The sequence below is a fragment of the Podarcis gaigeae genome (genome assembly GCF_964106915.1).
Source record: "Podarcis gaigeae genome assembly, chromosome: 2".
In the NCBI taxonomy this organism is placed as follows: Eukaryota; Metazoa; Chordata; class Lepidosauria; order Squamata; family Lacertidae; genus Podarcis; species Podarcis gaigeae.
This window is the reverse complement of record NC_139679.1, coordinates 63,488,957-63,513,619: the sequence shown is the minus strand read 5'-3', so window position 1 is coordinate 63,513,619 and position 24,663 is coordinate 63,488,957. Positions and strand designations below refer to the sequence as shown.

Genomic DNA, 24,663 nt, shown 5'->3' with positions numbered 1-24,663 from the left:
GTGTGATCACCACAACCCTATATGAGCTGCTTTACAAAACTCTGAAGGAGACCAGCGATGCAAGCTGAGCAATGAAGTTGAGTATGTGACAAAACAGTCAATGCGATTGTTTTGGCACATGCCCACACCCCAGTTATTCTTAATGTTCAGTGATAATATACCACACTACTGCAGAGACTGATGAGAAGTAGCAGAGATGTCAGCCTGTGTTGAGAAATGGGGATTTGGGCATATGGTGGTGAGTCAGTCACTCAAGACATTCCTCTTGCTCTTGAAGACACGCCTGTTTAGAAAAGCACCAACGCATGGAGAGGAAAAAGCAAAATAACCACTTAGGGCTTGGAGATGTGTATGCTCAGGTGTACATGCAGGGAAGAGGTCCTTTTCAGACCTTTTTATGAATGCATAGAGGACAGGCACCTGCAGTCCTATTCCACCTCTCTTTCATGTTGTTGTTGTTTAAAATAATATCCATAATGGTGTCTTGTTGTGATCAGAGTAGGATGCCACAGATTATGACAGATATCTGAGGTGGCTTCCTATTATATATAAATAGTATTTGGCAGGAGTTGCAGGACCTTGGATAGCTCCAAGCAGGTAATTCACACTGATAAAAGTTGTGTTTGGGCATTTCCTTGGATATATGGGGTTGTAGTCAACTAATGTTTACTCAGAGTAGACCCACTGAAATAAATGGCCATGACTAACTTAAGCCTGTTGAGTAAAAAGATAGTTGACTCCAACCCATGACCTTCAGAATCACACATACACAAGACTCACCTTCAAATGTCCCTGAGTGTCCCTGCACTGCCCACTCAGTTCTCGACGTTTCCCTGTTGAGTGGGGAAGGTTTACAGGTTTGCTGATTGTTTCTGGTTTTAATATGAGGTGAGCCTCTGGCAGTGTTTGTGCATTTTTGTTTTTTAAACAATGGCATATTCTTTTTATTTCTCTTAGTGTAAGCATTTCTAGCTGAAAAGTGGCTTTAAAATATACATCTAAGCAAATAAAATGTGTTTTCGTATTCTCTTGATTAGAATGGGACCTTATGTTTCTGTATACATTTAATGTTTCAGATTTGCCCTTTAAAGTGATAATCATCTCAGTTATCCTGGCCTTGCTGGTGCTCATGTTTATTTTCCTAGTGATCCTCGTTGCTGTGTGGCGAAAGGTAAGAGCATGCTTGACCCTTTTCTGTGTCTCAGTAAAAGTCCTATAGCGAGCCTGGTAGTGATATTATTTCCCTACTGTTAAGCCTTTTTTGAGAGAATGAGTTCAACAATTTGGAAAAGGGCCTGAAGGACTAGGGGACAGATTCCTGACCCAAACTCCAGAGATCAGCTGGTAGTCAGTGTAGAAAATATTGAACCAGATGGACTAATAGTCTGACTTGGTGAAAGGCAGCTTTCTATGTTCCTATGCCCTTGATTGGTTGGCTGAGCAACCATGAAGCTTTAGCTATTCAGCTACAGGGAACCTCAGGAATCTAGTGGTAATAGTTGATAGGCTGAAGCAGTTCAGTTACCACTATGAACTGTCAGTAGGCAAGGATTTAGGCATGCACATCTAGAATAAGCCTGGTATATAAATAAGGAATTATTCCCAGAAAATCCATTAATGTCTGTAGGAGACTCTTACTCACCAGAGCTACTAGGAGACACACAATATATTTTCCAGATTGTAAAACAATTTCCCCTCATTATGAATTGCCAACTTATTTTTTTTAAAAACTGAAAACTAAAAAACCCCACCAGTTAGTAAAAATGGAAGGTTTCAGGAACCTAATGGACATTTGGAAATTTGGGGGAGCACTTCCTTTTGATAAGATGATAAATAACAATGGAAGTGTGGCTGCTTTCATGTGGCTGTTCCATGGTGGGCAGGTGGATAAAGCTATAGAACAATTCAGGATGGCTGTGCCCACTTAAGCTTCACTGATTTCGATAAGAATTAGGTGTGCATAATTCTGTGGTCATTGTGTTCATAATGTCATCACTTCACTTGATTAGCCTTCCTGGAGAGGCAGAAACCATCCCTCGGATAGAGGTCTTGATATGTAGAGATTGGGGAAATGTGTGGATTTGCTTACTGAAAACTACATGGACACCTAATCTTGCCAGGCTTCTTGGATACCAACACAGCACAGTCCTTTCTAACACCTTCCTTTCCCTTTCCTTAGAAGCCTCGCTATGAAATCCGCTGGAAGGTGATTGAGTCAGTCAGCTCTGATGGACATGAATATATCTATGTGGACCCCATGCAGCTTCCATATGACTCCAGCTGGGAGGTTCCCAGAGACAAGCTTGTGCTAGGTGAGGGGAAGAACAGGCCATGGGAAAGGATTCGTGCTTAAATGGTTAGTGCCACTAAGCAGAAGAAGGGCAGATCTGTTCCAGGACTACTACCTCCATGTCTTGCTTGGACTACAACTTCCAATACTACAGGAGATGAGGAATGATTTTTGTAGTCCCTCATAGAGCCACCTTCTTCAGTCCTCTGCATTTGGATACTGGAGGGTAGTACACAGAAAAAGCACTTCAAGTTTCCATAGCAGAATTCAACAGCTGCAGCACTAACTCAACTTCCAGGTAGTCAGTGCACCACTAGGGGGAACCAGAAAGCTGTGGCATACTATTGCAACACTTGTTCAGCAATAGCATTAATTTGCAAGTTGCTCCTGTCTTAGAAGGAGCAGTACAGAAAGTCTCCTGCCATGCAGAGAAGAGGAAGCAGCGCCATGCAATAGCGGCTGGGGTGTGATCAGCAAATACACTAATGGGGATCGGTTCCCAATTATACTGAGGCCACTAGGCACATATTCTCATAATCAGAGAATATGTAAAGAGATAAGCAGCTAGGAATGAGATGCTGTGGAATTTGCAATAAATTCCCCACCTAGCGGTCTCAAGTAGAATACATCCAATGTTGTTTAGAAGAAAGCAAGACTAGTGCAGGAGTCTTATCGGTCATGCGGAAACCATCTCTTGCCCAGACATCATAACTCCCAACTTTAGTCATTCCCCAGTGGAATAACTCATGCTGTCCAATCGTTCAAGTAAAGAGCTGAACATTTTCCATGCAGCTGTTCTGCGGACTCCTCCCATTACTGTTAATAGCTGGAAAGTCCTAAAGTTATGGTTTTCTTATGTTGTTCCTGATGGAGAATATGCCTTCATCTTTCTGCTGCAGGACGCACACTGGGCTCCGGGGCCTTTGGGCGTGTGGTGGAAGCAATAGCCCACAGCCTGAGCCACTCACAGTCTACCATGAGAGTTGCTGTGAAAATGCTTAAGTGTGAGTTTGGAATCTTCTCTCCCCCTTGCTGCCAAGTGTTTGCACCCCCTTTCCATGCACCTTGTCTTTCTAATATATTTTCACCATCATCTGCCTGTGTCTTCAGTGTTCACTGGTCTTGCTCATGAGACACGCGTAAAAGCATGCCATTAAGCAAACTGTTTCCCCAAAGAAAAAATACATAGTAACCTTTAGCCATTTCCCTGAATCCAAGGTGATGTGAAATCACTTGTGGTTTGTGGCTTGCTTATGTGGTAGCCACAATATAACAGTCCACAGTATGAAATACAGCCACATGGAAATCTACTTTTTGGTAGTGGCCAGGTGAGGTGAGTAATATCTGGATCATACTGCAATCTATGCTCACCTAGATGTAATCTTCTTTGAACCCAATACTTCTGAGTAGTCACAATAAAGGATTGTGCTGTCAGCCCTCAAGTGTATAATCCAGAGGAGGCTTCTCATTACCTGTTGTCACCTGTTGTCTCTTTCTTCCCACTTCTGATCATCTCTCTGTGTCTATCCGATGTTAACATTTTTCTGAAGATGGATGTGTCTAGAGCACTCCCCCCCCCTGTACTTCTAAGCTGCTGTTCTGCATTTCATAATTTGATCCACCCATCTTACAGCTACTGCCAGAAGCAGTGAGAAGCAGGCACTAATGTCAGAACTGAAGATCATGAGTCACCTTGGGCCTCATCTGAACATTGTCAACCTGCTTGGAGCCTGCACCAAAGGAGGTACCAGCGTCACGACTGTGTTCTTGTGCCCTTGCCTTTCTCTTCCCCTCCACGCACATTGAAACGTTTATCATTAATAGATCTTATTTTAACCTGAGAAAATAACAAACCTGCATTGGGGCAAGGAGAGTGAGGAGGGTCTCATGCTTTGCTGTTCCATCACCTAAAGTGCTGTTCCATGTGGTTGTTTTCCGGCAGGCGAAGAAAACCTGCCAATTGCCCTGCCACTATCCAAACCTCCATGTTATGGAACTGGCTCACCCACCCTCTCCACCTTTTTATTTTAGACTGCCCAGCAGAATGATAGCCCCCCCTCCGCCCCGCCCCCTGTTGTGCACTTTTAATGGGTCCATTTTTATTTTGCCTTGATACTTTTAATCATTCCATTATTTTCAAAACCACATTTTCCTTTTTTCTCTCTAGGCCTTTAGTGCTATAGAGACTGATCTCACAACAAGACAAGTTAGACACAGTAGGGGAGAGGCAGCAAATAGCTACCACAGTAGGGGAGAGGCAGTTATTTTGATACAATGCATAGTCCTTCCACACTTCCTGTTGCAGCTTTATGACAGCATTGTCACATTTTCCCCATTTTCAAAGCACTAAGTAGCACACCCATCAACTGCTACAGCTGCCAGTAGATGCTTGCATGCCTTTCTTTTTGGCAGCCCCAGATTCTCTCCCCTAGAGAATGCTCTGTCCCATTTGTGCCCACAGATATTTAATACATGACGCTTATAGAAATGATTAGTTGTTTAGCCAGCCGGCTTGCATACTTATGAACCAGTGCTAGTGGAGGTCCGCACAACAACTTGTGCACACATCTATGCAACTCCTCAGAAGATGCCTCTACTTAATCTAAATAAATGAAAGCAGAAAGTGTGAAATGTAAATGCAAACAGGCAGCCTTGAGCAACAAAAGGCCTGGTTCGCACACTAACCTAGCACGGGATCTGTGCTGTGTGGTCAAATAGCAGGCAGGAGGCAACATGCAAGGCAAGTGCTTCAAAGGGAGCACTTGCTTTAAAACATGTGGAGACAAAGCAAGCAATGTTGCTTTCAACTCTGATAAAGATATAATGCACACACACCTAGTTTTCACACTTGGGTGGTAAAATCTATGTCTAGCTGCACCACTGCCAGCAGGGATTCACTTAACAGAATATCCCTCCTGGCATGCATGTTTACAATGCAGAGGGTTGGCTGCTGCTGCTGTTGTTGCTTGTAGAAGTATTCAGCAACATGAGCCCCACACTTGCAGTCTGAAGTGGATTACCATTTCTGTAAGGCCACAATTGCCCTACTCTCGAGTCATATCCAAGGAAAGCAATACTCCTACCTGGATGGCTAGAGCTGTTCTTCTTCTCTGCAGGCCCTATCTACATCATAACAGAGTACTGTCGCTTTGGAGACCTGGTGGACTACTTGCACAGGAACAAGCACACCTTCCTGCAGTGCTGCAGTGAGAAAGCCAAGCAGGAAGCAGAGGTGTATGGGAATGCCCCCACGGAGGACAGGGTGCAGAGGTACCTGCTGTTTGACACTCTCCCCTCTCTTTAGTGCATGCTACTGTTATTCCATCACCACCTACATACAGGAGTGTGGCTTTTCTGAAATGGAAACCTGTGAATTATAGCGTCTCTGTAAACAAGTTTAAAGGATAGCAAATTCAGCACAGAGCTGGCTTTCCCTTGCATTTGCGTGTGTGCTTATTTTAGTTCTACATTTCTAAGGCGGACTCTTTTGCAATCAGTATCAAGGGAGTTGACATCTAGATTCCAGTACAATTTTGCCCGAGTTGTTTGTTTTGCTCAAAGAGGATTTACATAAGCATTTCCCTCAGTCATGGGGCTGACATTTGGAATCGCCCCAAGGTGAGAGCCCCCTGGAACTCAGTTCCATGTAACAAAGATCTATATGCATTTGCCCCACATGTGACTCTTTACTACTTAATTCACTCCGTTGAGATTATTGTGAATTGCAGCACATAGAAAATCAAATGCCAACTGTTGATCCCATTCCAGATGTGCAAGGAATATTTTAGCAGAACAATGCAGATGCTTGAAGCAATTCCCTCAAGCCAAACTAAAAATAAAATAAAATAATGCCCACTAAGGAAGCGGCATTCTTCAGGAAGATTATTGTTGCTGTTTAGTCGTTTAGTTGTGTCCGACTCTTCATGACTCCATGGACCAGAGCACGTCAGGCACTGCTGTCTTTCACTGCCTCCCGCAGTTTGGTCAGACTCGTGTTTGTCTCTTCAAGAACACTGTCCAACCATCTCGTCCTCTGCCGTTCCCTTCTCCTTGTGCCCTCCATCTTTCCCAACATCAGGGTCTTTTCCAGCGAGTCTTCTCTTCTCATGAGGTGGCCAAAGTATTGGAGCCTCAGCTTTAGGATCTGTCCTTCCAGTGAGCACTCAGGGCTGATTCCCTTAAGGATGGATCGGTTTGATCTTCTTGCAGTCCATGGGACTCTCAAGAGTCTCCTCCAGCACCATAATTCAAAAGCATCAATTCTTCGGCGATCAGCCTTCTTTATGGTCCAGCTCTCACTTCCATACATCACTACTGGGAAAACCATAGCTTTAACTATACGGACCTTTGTTGGCAAGGTGATGTCTCTGCTTTTAAGATTCTTACATGGTCTAAATAAACTTCTCCCCTCTTTGCAGCCATGTTTCCTTATCTGTGGAAAGTGATGGGGGCTACATGGATATGAGCAAGGATGAGTCATTGGATTATGTGCCCATGTCAGTGCCCATGTCAGATATGAAGGGTGAAATCAAGTACGTGGACATTGATGCCTCCAATTATGGTACTACCTATGAGCTGGACAGCTATTCACCATCAGGTAAGAGAAGTGACAGAGACAGGCTGCATGCATGGATGTCCAGTCATACCAATGTGAAACAGTTTGATTGCTTCAAAATCCAATATGCAGAACTGAAGGTGTTTTCTGTGTCATCCTTAAATTGTATTTTCAGTGTCAGGAGAAGTAAGCATCTAATATTACTCCTGATATCTCTTGGTCCCATGTTTTAGCAAGCCTTTTATTGTGTGGGTTTAGGTGTAGTTAGACCTGATTGTATCTCTGCTCTTTGTTTTCAGCTTCTGAAAAGGTGGCGTTGATAAATGAGTCTCCTCTCCTCAGCTATATGGATCTTGTTGGAATTAGTTTTCAGGTTGCCAATGGAATGGAGTTCCTAGCTTCCAAAAATGCAAGTACTTTTTATATTCAGAAGGATGTAATAATACCTAGGGATGACTGGCTTCAAAGTCTTTTTGGGCATGTCTGTAGAATATGAAATTAATGGAAGCAGGTAGAGGGGTTTAGGATCAGCTCGCTTTAGTACATTTCATTATAAACAGAGACAGGATGTTTGAGTCAAGTGATACTAGCCATCCTTTAGACATTGCTGCTTCTTCCTTCTTCTTGGGAACAGGCAATATTATCTCATTACATGAGGGTGCGGACCAGAGACATGACACAGTGAAGGTAGGCTGCATATCATGAAGTTAATTCATTCAGGTAATTTCTATCCCACTTAGATCTTTAGCAAAACCCCTCCAGTGGTTTATAATATAATGAAATATGAATGAATAAATTTATTATAATGCAATGATATGCAATCCAGCTTCACTGTAAAATCAAAAGTATTTTTTACACACACACACACACACACACACACACACACACAAAATTCATCTCTTCTGGAGATATCTCATATGCTCTGGGACATCCTGCCAGAAGCCATCACTGCTTCTCCACTGGCAGCAGAGGCAGCAGAATGGGCAGGGCATCTATGGGGGCATTGCTTTTTAGGCTTCTGCTGCCCGAGGCAGCTGCCTCACCTCGCCTCATAGAGGTGCTGGCTATGTTGATATAGTAGGGAAGGTGATCTGTTAGGTACCCTGGCACTAAGCTGTTTAGGGCTTTATAAGTCAGTAGTATCTCTTCTTGGCTCAAGGCAGACCAGAGTTTAGTTATGCAATACTCAGTCCCTATTTCAGGTCTTTTCAGTGCTAATATGGACTATGGAGATACCATTAAAAATGCATCTGCCAGTACTATTCCTGAAAGCAATTCTCCTCCACTCTGAGGAAGTTACCTTCCCCGTTTCAATGTAGAAATCATTGTTCATATAAGACTGCTTTTAAAAAAAATTGTTCTACGTTAAGGTGACTCAAGTTCTGTGCCAAGAAAACCTACATTTTGTGACTGGTATAAATTTTACAAGTTAATAAATTCGCATATATTTTCCATAGTTTATTTTGGTTCTTGTAGTCATGGGGGAAGGGGGGGGGGGAGCAAAAAGCTATGCAGTCATTGCAGTCCCACCTCCTGGCCACTGCAAATACTACTTTGCTCCCTTACTGGTTTCTGCAATTTCTGTATACTTCCTCTGACTCTTAGAGGGCTAAACTTACTTTAAAATTGAAAGAAAGAAAGAAAGAAAGAAAGAAAGAAAGAAAGAAAGAAAGAAAGAAAGAAAGACCAAGTCTCTCAAGGTGATTACCGTATTTTTCGCTCCATAAGACGCACCAGACCACAGTTTTTGGAGGAGGAAAACAAGAAAAAAAATATTCTGAATTTCAGAAGCCAGAACAGCAAGAGGGATCGCTGCACAGTGAAAGCAGCACTCCCTCTTGCTGTTCTGGCTTCTGGGATAGCTGCACAGCCTGCATTCGCTCCATAAGACGCACACACATTTCCCCTTACTTTTTAGGAGGGAAAAAGTGAGTCTTATAGAACAAAAAATACGGTAATTGCACTGCCAGTCTGAATGTATGCCCTTGTGATGTATAGTCACGCACTAAACACAGCCCCCCACCTACGTGGCATAGCGTGCATTGGGCTGCCCTTAGACAATGTAAGTATTCTTAACGCTGAATTGCAAAGTAATGTTTGCTGCCACTAACTAACACAATTGCCATTTCACTGGGATAACTTCAGACTGTAAATTACTCAATGGCATTTCAGTGATGCGGTATTATTTTTTATCCTTGCTGAGTCATCCTTTTCATAGAAGGTATTAAAAATATATATATACTGGGAAAAGGAAGCATGGGGAAAGTGGTCAAACTCATGCAGACCAAGTTACTGCTAAGAGTTACCACACCTAAGCCCTGTGGTTATTTTCCAGAGAGCATTCCCACAAGCCACAGTTTGTTCTGAAACATTACACATACAACACAAATGCCACAGGCTATTAATGGTACTGCAGGTAAGCATACTGAAGCAGTGCTAATCTAAAGGCTTTTGTTAGGCAACAGACTTATGCAAGAGAATGGAGAAGTGAAAATGGCAAGACAATTGCATGCAAGAAAGGTGTCATCCCTCATGAGAGGTTCCGTTCAGCAATGAACTCTGAGACTAAAAGCACAAAGGTTCAAGAAAACACAGTTAATTAATTCCACAGTGTTAGATTCTCAGGCTGTGTACAATTATTATTCCTTTGCAACCATCATCATATATAACGTGGAGAGCATATTTTCACTGCTTTCCTGCTCTGATTCCTAAACTACAATTTCTTGCCTATGTCCCAAGTAGGAAAGGTAAATTTGGTTCAGTTTGCATTTCAGGGCAAACCTACCCAATCTGCACTTCCTACAACAATGTGTGAACCAGAACACAGCCACCTTTCAAAATTCACAAATTCTGCATTGCAATTCTCCAGCCAAGTAATGTATACAAAAATACTAAGGGAAGATGTGCATAAAAATGCATATATACTAAATGTATATATGCAAACTAAAATGTATTATTTTAAGGGAAATTGCATAAATAAAATGCATACAGTTTTATACATTAGAATAAATCTACAGTAAAAAGCTGATGAATTTTCATGAACACTTAAAAACAACAACCACAAGTTGATGTGGAAATGTGGAGAACTAAATTTAAGATTGGAAAAATGGGAAATGGAAAAAACACCCCAGGCAAATCAAAGATTAGAGCAGGGATAGTCAACCTTTTTATATCTACCGCCCACTAATGCATATTTCTTGATGGCAAAATTTCCTTACCGCCCACCAGTGCTCGATGGAAGGAGCATTCAGCTTGTGCCGTAGAACCCCCTACTGCCCACCTAGAATCCTGAAACGCCCACTAGTGGATGGTAGAGACCAGGTTGACAACCCCTGGGTTAGAGTGTGATGCTGATAACGGTAAGGTTGCAGGTTTGATCCCCATATGGGACAGCTGCATATTCCTGCACTGTAATTCTATGATTCTATGATTCTGTGACAGTAGTCAGTGTCAAGAATAAAAGGCACACTACAAAAAGAAAATGTTCTGAACATCAGGCCTTACACCCCCTCTTCCCATTTTGTAAAGTGGTTGGCTATGCATTTGTATTTCCACATCATCAATAGGTAAAGGTAAAGGTACCCCTGCCCGTACGGGCCAGTCTTGACAGACTCTAGGGTTGTGCGCCCATCTCACTTAAGAGGCCGGGGGCCAGCGCTGTCCAGAGACACTTCCGGGTCACGTGGCCAGCGTGACAAAGCTGCATCTGGCGAGCCAGCGCAGCACACGGAAACGCCGTTTACCTTCCCGCCAGTAAGCGGTCCCTATTTATCTACTTGCACCCGGGGGTGCTTTCGAACTGCTAGGTTGGCAGGCGCTGGGACTGAGCAACGGGAGCGCACCCCGCCACGGGGATTCGAACCGCCGACCTTTCGATCGGCAAGCCCTAGGCGCTGAGGCTTTTACCCACAGCGCCACCCGCATCCCGCTACATCATCAATAAAGCAGCTCAAAACCTGTATCAGTCATTTTAAAATATGTATGTCTTCTGCATTAGGGCTGGTTGCATTCAGGTTTTTCAGGGTCTTACTTGAAGCACTACAAAATCCTGCAAAACTAGAAACTGCAGCCTGACAGGAGAAGAAAATCCCCACAAATGTATGAACCACAGGCAATAGCAGGGATGAAATAACACCAGACTGGCAGAGACTTCAACACTGGCAATGGGACTGTGTCCTCTACTGCATCTGAGGACAGCATGCTAGCTTGAGGGGTGTAGGGCAGGCTGCATGGCACACACACACAGTTCTGTTGTCTGTCACCTCACTGCTCCTTAGTATCTGCCGCCTGAGATCTGCCTAATGGAAGGGATGGTCCTCAAAGCCTGTAAAGCTATTGGGCAGGATTCACCTAACAAGTCCTATTAGTGGAAGCCCTGTGCAAAGATTTCTAACAAGGTTTCCCCTCCTCTATTCCCCTGCATGCCCCCAAAATTGGTTTGTGAGGTCAGGATAATCCCCAGACTAGTGTATAGCAGGGGGAGAGGGGAATAATTCTGTCAGGCAAGCTGAAACACTTGCACTGATGGAACAATTTCCTTAGCATGACATTGAATTCCTCCCATCGTTTGATCACAGTGCACTCACTACTATTTCACAAAAATTTCTTGTTGATGCTAATTTGGTCTGAAGGCGCTTCCTGCAGAAAGCAGCAGATTTCTTGAAAAATCATAACTGTTTAACAGTTTATACACTGTGTCTTTTCCCTATTCCACAGTGTGTGCACCGAGACCTGGCTGCAAGGAATGTGTTGATCTGCGAGGGGAAACTGGTGAAGATCTGTGACTTTGGTCTAGCTAGAGACATAATGCGGGATTCAAATTACATCTCCAAAGGCAATGTGAGTGACTTGATTACATGGACTCTGAGTGTCCCTTTGAACTTCCACGAGTCTTGTCTTGTGTAAGGGCCATATGACAGATGTCTCCAACTTCTGACAGAGACTTACAAAAATGGTTCCTGACCTCTTTACAGAGCATCTGCAGGCTATTTTCTGAGAAATGGATCTCCAAGCTCCAAGTTATATATGGCCCATAAATTATTTTCATGCTCCAAAGAAGAATTTCACCTTCTTTGTGATTCACTGTCTCCATCTCTCCATCTCATTCAGCTCCTCCAGCTTTTGTTTTAAAACCTCCTTCAGTCCCCCTGAGAAGTTGCTTCTACTTCCCTAGATGATCATGCTTCAGTTTCCTGAATACTGACTTAGTCATCGGCTATGAGTAAGTCCTTTAGTCCAGAGCTCCCATGGTTACTATGTCTCTTATAACTTAACCTCCAACTTTAACGCAATCTCTAGAACTTCACTGGACCTACTGAGCAGCCCCATCTCCCTCATTTGTCAGTACATGATGAACAGACAACAGTGCTGCCAGCCACTTGTCTCTTATAGCTGCTGAGCCTCCTAAGTGTATGAAGCAAAAGCAACCAGAGCCTCCCACCTTTCTGCAATTTCCAATCATTCAAATATTTCAGGAAGTCCTGAACCCTCCTAGGACACTTCTTTCACACCAAAAATTCTGATATTGACTTCACGGGGAAAGAATAGCTGGTGCTGAGACCACAGAAGTCATCAGTTGTAAGGAACCTGGTCTTCATGATCTTATCTACATTCACAAGGAACCCCAGCTAAACATGGTTCCTTCTGACCCCAGTAGTCTGCATACCCCTTATTTAATCCCATTTGGTTTTAAGGACGTAAGAAGAGGCTGCTGGATCAGGCCAATGGGCCATCCAGGCCAGCATCTCATTCTCACAGTGGCCAACCAGTGGGAAACCTGAGCACAAGAGCTCCCCAACTCCTGCTGTTTCCAATAAATGGTATTCAGAAACATTACTGTCTCTGACTGTGGCAGCAGAGCATTTCTTTGGTTCTGGAACGCAGTATATTCCACCCCTCAAATCTACACACCGGACATCCCCTTCCTGGTTCTAAATGCTAGGCTGTGGGTGCACCCTCTCTAGCTTTGGGTTCTTCTGCTCCTTTCCTCTCACATATTTGCCTTCCATCTCCTCCTCTATACTACATTGACTGGCATGTCTCAGCTCTGGGCCTCTAACCTTCTCACAGCAAAAGGCCCACATCCATTTTCTTGATTCTGCACCAAAGCCCTTCATGACCTGTGTTCAACAATGGATTGCTTCACAATGGTTTATGCATTTCCTCTGTCCCCTTTTAATTCCATGAGTCATCTTACTAGATAAGGTAAAGGTACCCCTGCCCGTACGGGCCAGTCTTGACAGACTCTAGGGTTGTGCGCTCATCTCACTCTATAGGCCGGGAGCCAGCGCTGTCCGCAGACACTTCCGGGTCACGTGGCCAGCGTGACAAGCTGCATCTGGCGAGCCAGCACAGCACACGTAACGCCGTTTACCTTCCCGCTGGTAAGCGGTCCCTATTTATCTACTTGCACCCGAGGGTGCTTTCGAACTGCTAGGTTGGCAGGCGCTGGGACCGAACGACGGGAGTGCACCCCGCCGCGGGGATTCGAACCGCTGACCTTCTGATCTGCAAGTCCTAGGCGCTGAGGTTTTACCCACAGCACCACCCGTGTCCCATCATCTTACTAGATACTAGGCAACAAAACTCCTTGCATCCTAACTGATCCATGCTAGCCTTACAAATTTTGGTTTCCCAAATTTCTGGGAATCTGAGCAAGGAGGCTTCTCAGCACAGACGGCTGTGGTGGATGGGGCATGGAAAGAGTATTCTTCAAGAACTTTCTAGAAGCTCCAGTCTGCAGTCTGTGCTGGCACATTCCTATATGTGGGACTATCCCAAATATCCACTGAAACAACCATTGCATATGCTTTTTTCTCCTTTACATGGCAGCCACTGAGACATTTGGCTCCTGCTGTCATTGGATAGCATCTTGTTCTAATAAAAAAATACCCATATACACAAGGCTCAAAGCACTCTGCAGTTATCCTCAAGAGCCACATATCTGATTCTTTTTGTCTTGAGCTGATTGTGCGAATGCACAGGCTGAGGTTTTCAGAGGCTTAAATAATCTAACCACTGTGAGTCACCTTGCACATCTCAGAATCTCCCTTACGTGACCCCTCTCTTAGATGAACAGGGAAATGAAACCATGGTCCTTCGCAATCCTTCCTGGAGATTATTTTTGATGCTGGTTGCACAAATAAGCCCACTAAGAGTTCAGGGAATTGTAATAGGAAAGCAGCACGCAAGCTGCTAGAGAGAAAACCAGAAGCAGGCTAGTTTCATATGTAACAAATAAGTATGGTCTGGAAACTGCGGAGACAAGTACAGGAAATGAGGGCAGCAAGAATTGTATGTCTGTCCCTTTTGCCAGAGCCTCTTATGTTCATCATGTTCATTCTTTTCTATCAAGCACACTGTGTAACCTGACTGTTCCTGCCAACACTGGGCGTGTTTCTAAGCATTTAGCTCTGACTACTGGAAACTCACTAACGCCCTTCACACATTATATTTGTGAAGAGGACTTGCCACGTTGAAGGGGATTCTATGTGCTAGCTACAGGCCCTGACCTTGGTGTTTCACTGCTCTCTGGTGTCATCTCCCCCCCCCCTGCCCCAATGCTTATGCATTGAACATGGATGTCTGAGCAGGGGAAGCCCACACACACAGATTTCTATGCAGGGAAGTCTATGTGCAAAAAATTCTCCATGCATATATTTCCCCTGGAATATACCATAATCCTAAATAGAATACCTGGTGGCTTTTCCCATGCTACAGGCTAGGTTTCATTAAAAGCCACATGGAAGGCCCTCACTGTTAGCAAACAGATGAAAATTCATTGAAGATCACTGCATTTCTGCTGTGTCTTTTGGTTATAGACCTTCTTGCCATTGAAATGGATGGCACCTGAGAGCATCTTCAACAACCTCTACACTACCTTGAGTGATGTGTGGTCCTTTGGAATCCTCCTCTGGGAAATATTCACTCTGGGTAAGCAACTGGTCAGTGTCACCCAGACTCTGTTTGACCCATCCCACTTACTGGATTTCTTGTGTACGGAATGAAAACAACGTTTCTCACTCTCTTTAATCTACATATGCTTCATGCCACACTATAAGTACCTTCACACAAGCCCAGAATCCTTCATCTTTCAAGCTAAGGACTAAACTATGCATGATGTCCACTTACCCTCTTTTAGGGATGCAGCGGCATTGCAGGACGCCCAGCGCCTCCCCTCCTGCCTACAATGCAGGACTGGGTGTCGGGGTCTGATCCCTGCCAGAGTGTGAGATTCAGTTCTCCCTCCTGACTTGAAATCCTGCTCTGCATCAGCCTGCCGAATTGGCCAATGGCAGGCTGGCACGGAGGGCTGGTCTCTCGGGGGGTGGGCTTGAGGGGACAATCAGGCTTCCCTCAGGTCTGCTCCCAGGGGACTTAAAACAGCCCACGCCAGCCCCCAACGCCCAGCTCAGTGACAATTTAGGCATTGGGTAACCTTAGCCTAGTTGTACCCACACCTTCCCCTCCAGAAATAGGGTATCCCGTTAAAGGGACCTGTGATAGAGTTGCTTCTGTCCATTTGCCCAGATGGGGGGCTTGGGCCTTAGCACTCCTAGAGGCTGGTATTCCTGTGGGGATCCCCCTATTTTATGTAAGTCATAGGAATCCCTGCTTCCGGGTGGACCCTGATGTCATTTCCAGAAATATATGCTTACCCAATGCTTTTGCCAAACCACTTCATCTGTAGTCAATAAAGTTGTAGCCTGATTCAGGCCCATTCAACTGTGTGTTCTCCTTTATTGGTAGCTCACCTGAGCGGGGGGGGGGGGGCGGGCGAAGCGGGTTGGGAGTGCGCAGCCTGGGTCTGCAAGTTAATCACATCTTTTGTTAGTTCATTCACTGACCACGTTCCTGTGTGTGGGCTAGACTGGGACCCTGGCATGGGCTTAGTAGGGCTATAACCCTTTATCCATCCAACTTGCATTGAGGAAAAACTCAGAGTGGAGTGAATTTGAGTTCTTCCCCCCAATGCAAATTGCAGGCACAGACCCCTTGATCTGAAATGAGACCACAGTAGGGGCAAAGGGATAAGTGGGGGTGGAGCAGGGGCAGCATTCTGATACAGGCTGGGATCCCTGTACTGGCAATTTGTGCATGAAGAAGTTTGACCTGAAAGTCCATGTGTACTGTCAGTGCGGTCCTCAGAGGGGCCACCAAACATTAGCCTTTTGCCATTACCATTGCTGTATTGGTAGTGAGAAAGAGACTAGAATGAGGTGGTGCTGGCATTGGCATGCAGTATACAGAAGTTTCCCCACTAACTGGTTTTGCTTGACCTCCTTTCCTATCCCTAGGTGGGACTCCATATCCTGAACTGCCCATGAATGAGCAATTCTACAATGCTATCAAACGCGGCTATCGTATGTCCAAGCCTACACATGCTTCTGATGAGATGTAAGTGTTAACAGCATATGTTTGCCTATCTTGTACAGAAAAAAGTCCCTTCCTTTCTCTCAGTATAAAAAAGGTAAAGGGACCCCTGACCGTTAGGTCCAGTCGTGGACAACTCTGGGGTTGCGACGCTCATCTCGCTTTACTGGCCAGTCATGACTAAGCCGCTTCTGGTGAGCCAGAGCAGTGCACGGAAATGCTGTTTACCTTCCCACTGGAGCGGTACCTATTTATCTACTTGCACTGCGTGCTTTCAAACTGCTAGGTTGGCAGGAGGTGGGACCGAGCAACCACAGCTCACCCTGTTGTGGGGATTCAAACTGCCAACCTTCTGATTGGCAAGCCATTATAGCACTTCCCAAATTATTATTATTTGCTTTTTGTGTCTCTCCAGCTATGAAATCATGCAGAAATGCTGGGATGAGAAATTTGAGATCCGACCTTCTTTCTCTCAACTGGTGGTACTCGTGGGGAACCTGCTGGCAGACAGCTATAAGAAGGTAGAGTTGGGTTGGGCTGAGAGGATAAAAATGATAGGAGGAGAGCACAGAAAACAGCCTCATTTCTAAAATCGTCCATGACTGTTGACATCAGCCTGCAATAGACTGTGCAAAAGATTGGGAGTAAATCTGATTACAGAGGGAAAGTGGTGGGAAAAGTGGGCTGTCTAACATTTTAATATTTTCTAGTATGATTCTGGTTTCTTCATTGCCATTTTCAGTTCCAGATCTGGAGCTAGCCCTTTTCACAGACTTGTGCTCTTAAGAAACTGTAGATTCATCAGGGCTGTCCTTATATTTAGAATCAATAAAAATTCAGCAGTGCCTTTATCTTATGTAATAACCTTGTCCTTGTGTGAAAATGTCATGTGCAGAAACATTACATGTGGTATTCATGCACTCACAAGCACTTTCTGTCCTATCTGCCTTATATGAGAGCAGAAGTACCAACAAGTCAATGAAGAATTCTTGAAAAGCGACCACCCTGCTATTGTCCGCACAAGGCCCTGGAACTCAGGTCTCAACAATTCCAGGTCCACTGCCATCAATTCCAGCGCCACCTCAGGCACTGTCCTTTATACAGCTGTTGAACAGAATGAACTGGACAATGATTACATCATTCCTTTGCCGGACCTTAAACCAGAGGGAGCCAATGAAAACCCTCAGGAGGCCTCCAGCAGTCGGGCAAGGTTAGAATCTTAATCTTTCTTCCACTGTGACATTATTCACTCCCAGACCTCCATTATCTCTGTTCTACCAATTGATTATCTGGAAGGTGAAGTAGATTAAACTGTTTTTATATTCAGTAGCCAGTATGGAAGCTGAGTGGATTAGTCTTAGCTCTGTGTGCCTTGAAATGGTGGTTCCGAAAGGTTTTTCTCACCTATTGCTCTTCCTTTTGAAGTATCCTGAAATATCAGGGCGCTTGGAACACCCTGAAGTGGTGGTTGCCGAAGAGCCAAATGAAGTACAAATGGAGAAAATAATCATAGGTAGAATGACTGCAGATTTTGAAACCCATATTTTGAAGGACCTTTCAGTATAGTCACTGAATGGCCCCCATATATTTACTCCATTTTGGAGATGAGGAACATGGTTGTCCAAAGCTTCTTATGGAATTTTCTTTAAGAAGAAGAACAACTGGTTTCAGAAATCAGAATGGCAGCCTACATGGCACCCAGCTAAGGCTTTCATAATGTATTTACTCCTGATTAAAGCTGAAACTTGATTCTTTCTCTTTCTCTTCTTTGCTCATTCCACCATTAGCTCTTCACTGAATGAAGCACACACATCGTCTACTATATCCTGCGACAGCCCTCTAGCCCCACAGGAAGAAGAAGAAGAAAAACAAGAAGAAGAAAAAGCACCAGAACTAAAGCCAGACTGCTAGGATTGTTAGAGAGGTGTGTGTGAGAGAGAGCATGTGTGTGTGCATGCATGGTGGTGCCGGGGAGTTCTGGCCACAAATTGGTGCTTCCCTCTCCTTCAGCCCTACTGCAATATGCCATTCTCTTCAGCCCACAGCAGAACCCAGAAACTGTAACATTGAAGAGACTTTCTGCAGCCAGCATTGAGTAGACGTTTATATGGCTCCTCACGCTTCATAACTGAGACTATTTTCATTCCATTGCCTAATGCAGAATTCATTTTCCATTCATACTTGTCTCTGCTAACCAAGACCATCATGATGAGAAATGTCACTCTTTGCCTGACAGCTTCACTACCTTATTGCTGGAGCGGAATGAACCTTCGTATAAGACTAATCTCTCCACCATAAGGCATGTTCCCCTTGTATCAAGCCAGAGAAAAAACCCCAGTGGTTCTCTTGAGGAGTGCCTTTACTCTAATTGTTTCACTTTCTATTTTTGCAAGCTTATTTTTGAAGCCAGCAACTGTTCAACGAATTCTCTAATCAATGGATTATTAAATTACACCTTTTAAAACTTATCATGAAAGTGTGGATGGGGTATGAATGTACATATGTATGGACAGTTTTTTTGTTTTTACTTTGCTAGCGAAGGAGACACCAAGAAGTGATCTGCCCACAGTTTTATCCAATTTACAGACATTGCATGGATTCTCTGTTCAGGGCAGCATTATGATGATGACCAACAGAAGAGCAATATCAGGCATTTCACTCGGGTTGTGCTCTTCATGGCCTGGGTTCTCCACTGCTTTTGCTGAGTAGTTCCAGGATCACGAGAATGATGGTACAGATACAGGTACCATGGATTACAGGTACTAATAGATCTCAAGGATCAGAGATTGTCTAGACTAGACCTAAAGCCACAACTTTATCACCCAAGGACATACTGAGCAAATGGAGACCATCAACTAATGACTCAGCTGTGGCAACAGGAGGACAGTCCACGGCTACATTTCTCTGCATTCTGTCTTTTTATCATACTTCTCATTTTAAAAGGAACAGGTGGGTCTTTCTGAGATCAGTAGGAGAATGCTAGTGTACCTTGAGAGGAAAGACAAACTGCACTATATTTGTTTTACTTTGGAGGTCGATTGATAGCAGTTGTCATTGGTCTGTCCCATTCTGCCTCTAAGGGGAAAGGACTGTTGGCAGGTTCTTTCAGGAAAAATGCAGGTTGTGCATATGGCAGCCTTTGCCAACCTGATGCCCTCCAAATGTTTTGGACTACAACTCTGTTGCACCCGAAGGGGCAATGGTTCTTTTTGGATTCAGAACACAATGGGGTGAAGGCTGAAGATTTTATTAAACAGCTCAAAGAAAACCACAAAGCATTGCCATTTTCATACATCCATGATGCTGTTGGAGAGCCGCTCAACAGACAATGGGCATGACCCCTGCAGCTGGAGCTTGACCAGTATACAGCACTTTCCAGGTAGCCTAGTATAGAGGTTCTGACTAACCAACATGCTCTTGGGGGTAGCATATGCTGGCTGGAGCTGATGGAAGTTAGTCCCAAACAGGTGGAGGGCACCAGGTTGCCAAAGCCTACCATATGGCATAGCCTGCATCTCATATCAGACTTATATAGAGAACCTTTACGTTTCTTGTTTTAAGCACAAAGCATTGAGAGATGATGAGGATGGGCAGAGGAGATTCTACTCCAAAGATGAGCAGTAGATGGTATGTGAGGTTCTCAATATATTCTATTTAAGAGAATCATGAAAAATTCCTGCCAGTGTGCCTCAGAGCTAATCTACATTTTAGACAGAATGAGCTAGCAGAGTTCTTTCCCATGCTACTTCAAATTACAGGTGGGGGGTGGCACACTTTGAATATTCTCCCTTGTAAAAAATCACTATGTATAGCAGAGCACACCATGTATAGCCTTCTCTGTGGAGTGCTGGCCTATTACATGCAAAGAGCTTCAAAAATATGGTTTCTCACTGTGGTCATGAACTGTCAAATTTGGTTCTCATTCGTCATAATCTGTAGATCAACTCCAAACTTGCCTCAGCAAGAATGCCCCAGTTGGAAAACTGCTTTTTCTCAAAGCCTTCCTTAACAGAAGCAATTCCTGGCAGAATTGACTCTAATGTCTCCTCCAATTCACTAAATATGCATTCTGGTTGGTGTTAACAAAATATTGTTTATTTTGTTTTGTACCATATCTTTCACTGCCTTCCATAGATATAGATGGGGGAGGGGTGGTGAGTCAAGTTAGGGATTTTTTAGAAAGAAAAAGAAAGAAAGAAAGAAAGAAAGAAAGAAAGAAAGAAAGAAAGAAAGAGCTTTTCAGTACATTTACTATAATGTTGACTTTTTTAAAAAGGCATTAGTACCTACCACTACCCCACTCCCAATGTTGTATTTGCTAATTTTCTGTCCATTTTCTTGTTATACATTTAGATTTAAGTTCTAGTAATAGAAGCAGGAGGTGTTTTCAAAAGAATGTGCCACTTAAAAGGATTAGTGTTATGGCAGCGAGAAAGTATATTCCATAAATCATGGGCAGTGCCAGGTTTATCTCTTTCCAACTGAAAGACACATCCTTTTCAATCAGTCTTTGAATTACACTCGTAATTCAAAGTAGTTACCTACTGGATGATATTGCTGCCTGTAGAAATGACCTATTGGTATTCTGCTTTAGGACACTAATATGATGGAAATATCTCTGGGTGGGGATGGGTAAGACCACTACGGCGTAGCTTCTTTTTAAGTGCTATGTAGTATAGTAACTACACCATGTTCATATATTACCATAGCATGGACAATGTTTTATCCCAGCTGGCTTAAACAGTATTAGCCCAATGGGCTTAGTACTTTTCCATGGTCAGAGACCTGTAGCCCAGTGGCAACAGCACACGATGCTTTCCATGCAGACATTCTCCCTGGCATTGGCCAAGACATTTACTGAGATCCCGGAGAGCTATTGCCAGTCAAATTAGTCTGCCATGGTGTCAGGCACCTTCCTGTGCTCTGTGATGGGATTTTGGTGTGATCTGAAATACAAGCCAGCATTTTAAAGAGCACAGTAACCATATATAATTATATAGCTCAATGGGCTATAGTTGTAACTGGGCAGATATGCTCTACTACACCTAAGGTTCCTTGACAAGGATGAACAAAAGGATTTGCCTTCTGTTCCACTAAGCTGAATAATTTTTCTGGGTAAGGCGGTGGTTTAACAGTGTTGCTGCAAGCGAAAATGACTCCAGCCGAGGCCAGTGGAACAGCCAAATGAAGTCACTGGGCATTTCCATTCCACTGTTTCAGACTGCTGGGTACTATGTTTTTTCCCCAAACACTGCAATTCATTTGTACCTGCTGGGCCCCAGTCGCCAGGTGGCACCAGCTCCAATGGGTTCTAGGTAATAAAACTTTCACACTAATATAAGACATCTGAGCTTTGTGCATTAGACCCCTGACATTGGCAAGACTAGAGTGAGGGGCAAAGAGGAGGTACTTAATCAAAGAACTCTTCTGTATCCACAACTTTTATGGCCATGGTTTAGCCTATGAGTCTCCCTCCTCCAGGGGTCCATTGCTGTTTTGTATTTTTGCATTACTATCATTTGGGTTTGCTTGGCTTTATTTTATATTTTTAGAATATTGGCTAACCAAATCCCTGACTGAAACGTGCTAAATTTTAGAAATGCCTCAAATCCATTTTTGCAATCTTGGTCTCATTTCTAGTCTAGCATATTAGTATAGTGTCTGTAATATTTTAATCTACAGCTGTTTCACTGTTATCTGTTCAAATATAAGCACCTTTTTCCAGCCACCCACTACTGCTATGTAGCCAGAATGTACCAGAGGAATATTGTCACACTACAAAATTATGTTTTTTATATATATTTTCTGCGCTTTGAAATGCTTATGGGATTGATATGTATACAGTTTTTTTGTCTCTGCCTTTCCATTTCTGTTTGACTGTGTTGTTTTTATTAAGTGAGGGATGTAGAGAATAGCAGAGTTTTACTTTCTGTTGCTGTTGTGTGATCCATATTATGGTGGACTTTAGTTGCCTTTAGTATGGTGGACAATGAGGTGCCTTGTCTACTTTTCCAAGGGCCAACATGTCCTTCGTAGATCGAAAGACAGGATATAGAAGTGCAATTAAACAATGTTATTGAAGTTGGCCAATATTGGCAGTTAAGCTCCCTTCTTCATAGTCTCACCAGCTTTCTGAAATAAGCAGGCCATTCAAAAACAGTTTGGAAACCAGTAAACACTAAATTGAGGACTGGAGAATCAAACCAGTTCTGTTTATTTGTAAAGCATTGCACAAAGGGAATCCTTTCTCAGATTACTTTCTTTACAGACACTCATAATGCAAATCCTATTGACAATTATTATAGGCAGTTATTATAGGGACGCGGGTGGCACTGTGGGTTAAATCACAGCCTAGGGCTTGCCGATCAGAAGGTCGGCAGTTTGAATCCCCGCGACAGGGTGAGCTCCCGTTGCTCGGTCCCTGCTCCTGCCAACCTAGCAGTTCGAAAGCACGTCAAAGTGCAAATAGATAAATAGGTACCGCTCTGGCGGGAAGGTAAACGGCATTTCCGTGCGCTGCTCTGGTTCGCCAGAAGCGGCTTAGTCATGCTGGCCCCATGACCCGGAAGCTGTATGCTGGCTCCCTTGGCCAATAAAGCAAGATGAGCGCCGCAACCCCAGAGTCGGCCACGACTGGACCCTTTACCTTTACTTTATATGGTCAGTGTTAAAATAATCTGACACCTCTAAAAGGGTCAGTTCCACGTTATGTTTCTTCTATTAATTTAAAGAATCTGAGATAAAAAGGCCGAGATTGCCACTGATTCTGTTGAATCAGATAGAAGAACTTTGCCATTTGTGTGTATCAAACTTGGATTTAATAATCTTTTGACATCTACAAAAACGTCCACTTTATTCTTATTTTGTTACATGTATCTTAAAGTAACGAATAGGGGGAAAATAACATTAGAAATGAATCACAACGTATCTCTTCCTCTTCATCCATCAAATTTGCTCTTTGTGGAGGAAGTTGTTCCACTTTCCAGGCACCTTTTTGGCATTCCCATTCCTTGTCTCTGGGCAGAGCCATAGAGACTCTTTCGTATAGCAACTGACAGCAGTCTCTGAATGGGAAGCAAAATCCATTTCTTGTCTTTTTAATCCTTTGTACACCATCATGGGAGTGAAAGACAAAAAGGTGTCCTGAACTAAGGTACCAAAGATTTAATGTTATCCTAGGTTTACAAATGTATGTTAAGACTCTTATTAAGCCACATTTATACCAGTGAGATATTATTTTTTATGCTGTAAACTTATCATATGTGTTTTCTTAAAAGATTTTTAAAATTAAAAGAGCTTCTTTTTAAAAACCCTGGGGCTTCTCTGTGATCTTACTACAGCCTACATTTCTTAGAAAACATGGGGTGTTGAGGAGGTTTCTCCTGAATTTCTTAGCAAATGAATTAACAGCATTAAGAGGAAGAATGTTAATATGCTTAGGTGCCACAAGACTCTTTGTTGAACATGGTTAATATAACTCCAGGGCTTAGAGAGAGCTTATCTGCAGTACCAAGGAGAGAGTGTACGTGACAGAGAGAGAAAGAAAGAGTTATATAGCAAAAATGATATGCCATTGGAGACGGAGTCTGTGAGCAGATGAAGACTCAGTGGGCTGTATGAAAAAAAGGTAAGTGGAAAGAAGAGCTTACAGGTGCTGTCTAGGTGTGTAAGAAGGCATACAAGCAGGTCTCCCAACAGCATAGACCTGGTCTGTTGTTTGTATGCACATCTGAGAGGTGTGAGCCAAGACTTTGAGGGCTCCTCCAATATCTGGAATCCTACCAATTAATTTACCAGGACCTCTCTTGCCTATAGCAGTGCATTCAATGAAAATGCTTCACCTGAGAGAACATACAAGCCTTGCCCTAGCATAAATCAACACTGGAGGCTAGCCTAAAAATGTTTCTTCCATCCAACGTCTCTGAAGTTTGAGAGCTCTTCTCCACTTCCATGGGGGAAACTAAATGCAAAATGTGTGTTCATCATCAGGGATGATTATCATATACATTCATTTGTTTGCAGCTTCCCAGAGCATGTGAACAGCATACAGATTCTGCAAAATACACTTATGTAAGCTATTTCCTATATGGAAGTGTCGTCTGTGCAGAGAATCTTCATGTTTAAATTGCCCTTAAGCTGCACATTCTTCTCCAGCTGAGGATATGTGAGAGGTGTAATACCAAGCTTATATTTTACATCAAAGGTTAAGGCTCATGTTGCTGCCCTAGGGTGGTCAGGCAAGGTGTGGACCTTGCTAGGTCTGGATCCAGCCAGTCCTTGAATGGAGCATGAGAATTCCATGTATGCCACTTTGAGTTCCATGAAGAAATAAAAGGGGTGGTGTTATAAATTGCATTAAATAAATAATCACCCCACCTGTCCTGGGGAAAGGAGGGGCTGTTGCTTTTTGCATGTATTCATTTAAATTCTACGCAGTCAACTAAGT

General features: G+C 43.6%; 1 protein-coding gene across 1 annotated transcript in view; it reads left to right on the top strand.

The window, feature by feature from the left end:
• Positions 1 to 23,527, top strand: part of PDGFRB (platelet derived growth factor receptor beta) — a 74,909-nt gene extending 51,382 nt beyond the window's left edge. Inside the window, exons 11-24 of the mRNA XM_083728679.1 lie at positions 1,077 to 1,171; positions 2,180 to 2,312; positions 3,190 to 3,294; positions 3,924 to 4,034; positions 5,407 to 5,560; positions 6,709 to 6,887; positions 7,145 to 7,254; positions 11,562 to 11,684; positions 14,666 to 14,777; positions 16,142 to 16,241; positions 16,633 to 16,738; positions 17,180 to 17,427; positions 18,005 to 22,543; positions 22,883 to 23,527. Of these exons, the coding sequence (XP_083584805.1) occupies positions 1,077 to 1,171; positions 2,180 to 2,312; positions 3,190 to 3,294; positions 3,924 to 4,034; positions 5,407 to 5,560; positions 6,709 to 6,887; positions 7,145 to 7,254; positions 11,562 to 11,684; positions 14,666 to 14,777; positions 16,142 to 16,241; positions 16,633 to 16,738; positions 17,180 to 17,427; positions 18,005 to 18,128 (1,700 nt within the window). The 3' untranslated portion in view covers positions 18,129 to 22,543; positions 22,883 to 23,527. The remainder of the gene's footprint in view (positions 1 to 1,076; positions 1,172 to 2,179; positions 2,313 to 3,189; positions 3,295 to 3,923; positions 4,035 to 5,406; positions 5,561 to 6,708; positions 6,888 to 7,144; positions 7,255 to 11,561; positions 11,685 to 14,665; positions 14,778 to 16,141; positions 16,242 to 16,632; positions 16,739 to 17,179; positions 17,428 to 18,004; positions 22,544 to 22,882) is intronic.
• Positions 23,528 to 24,663: the final 1,136 nt, after the last annotated feature.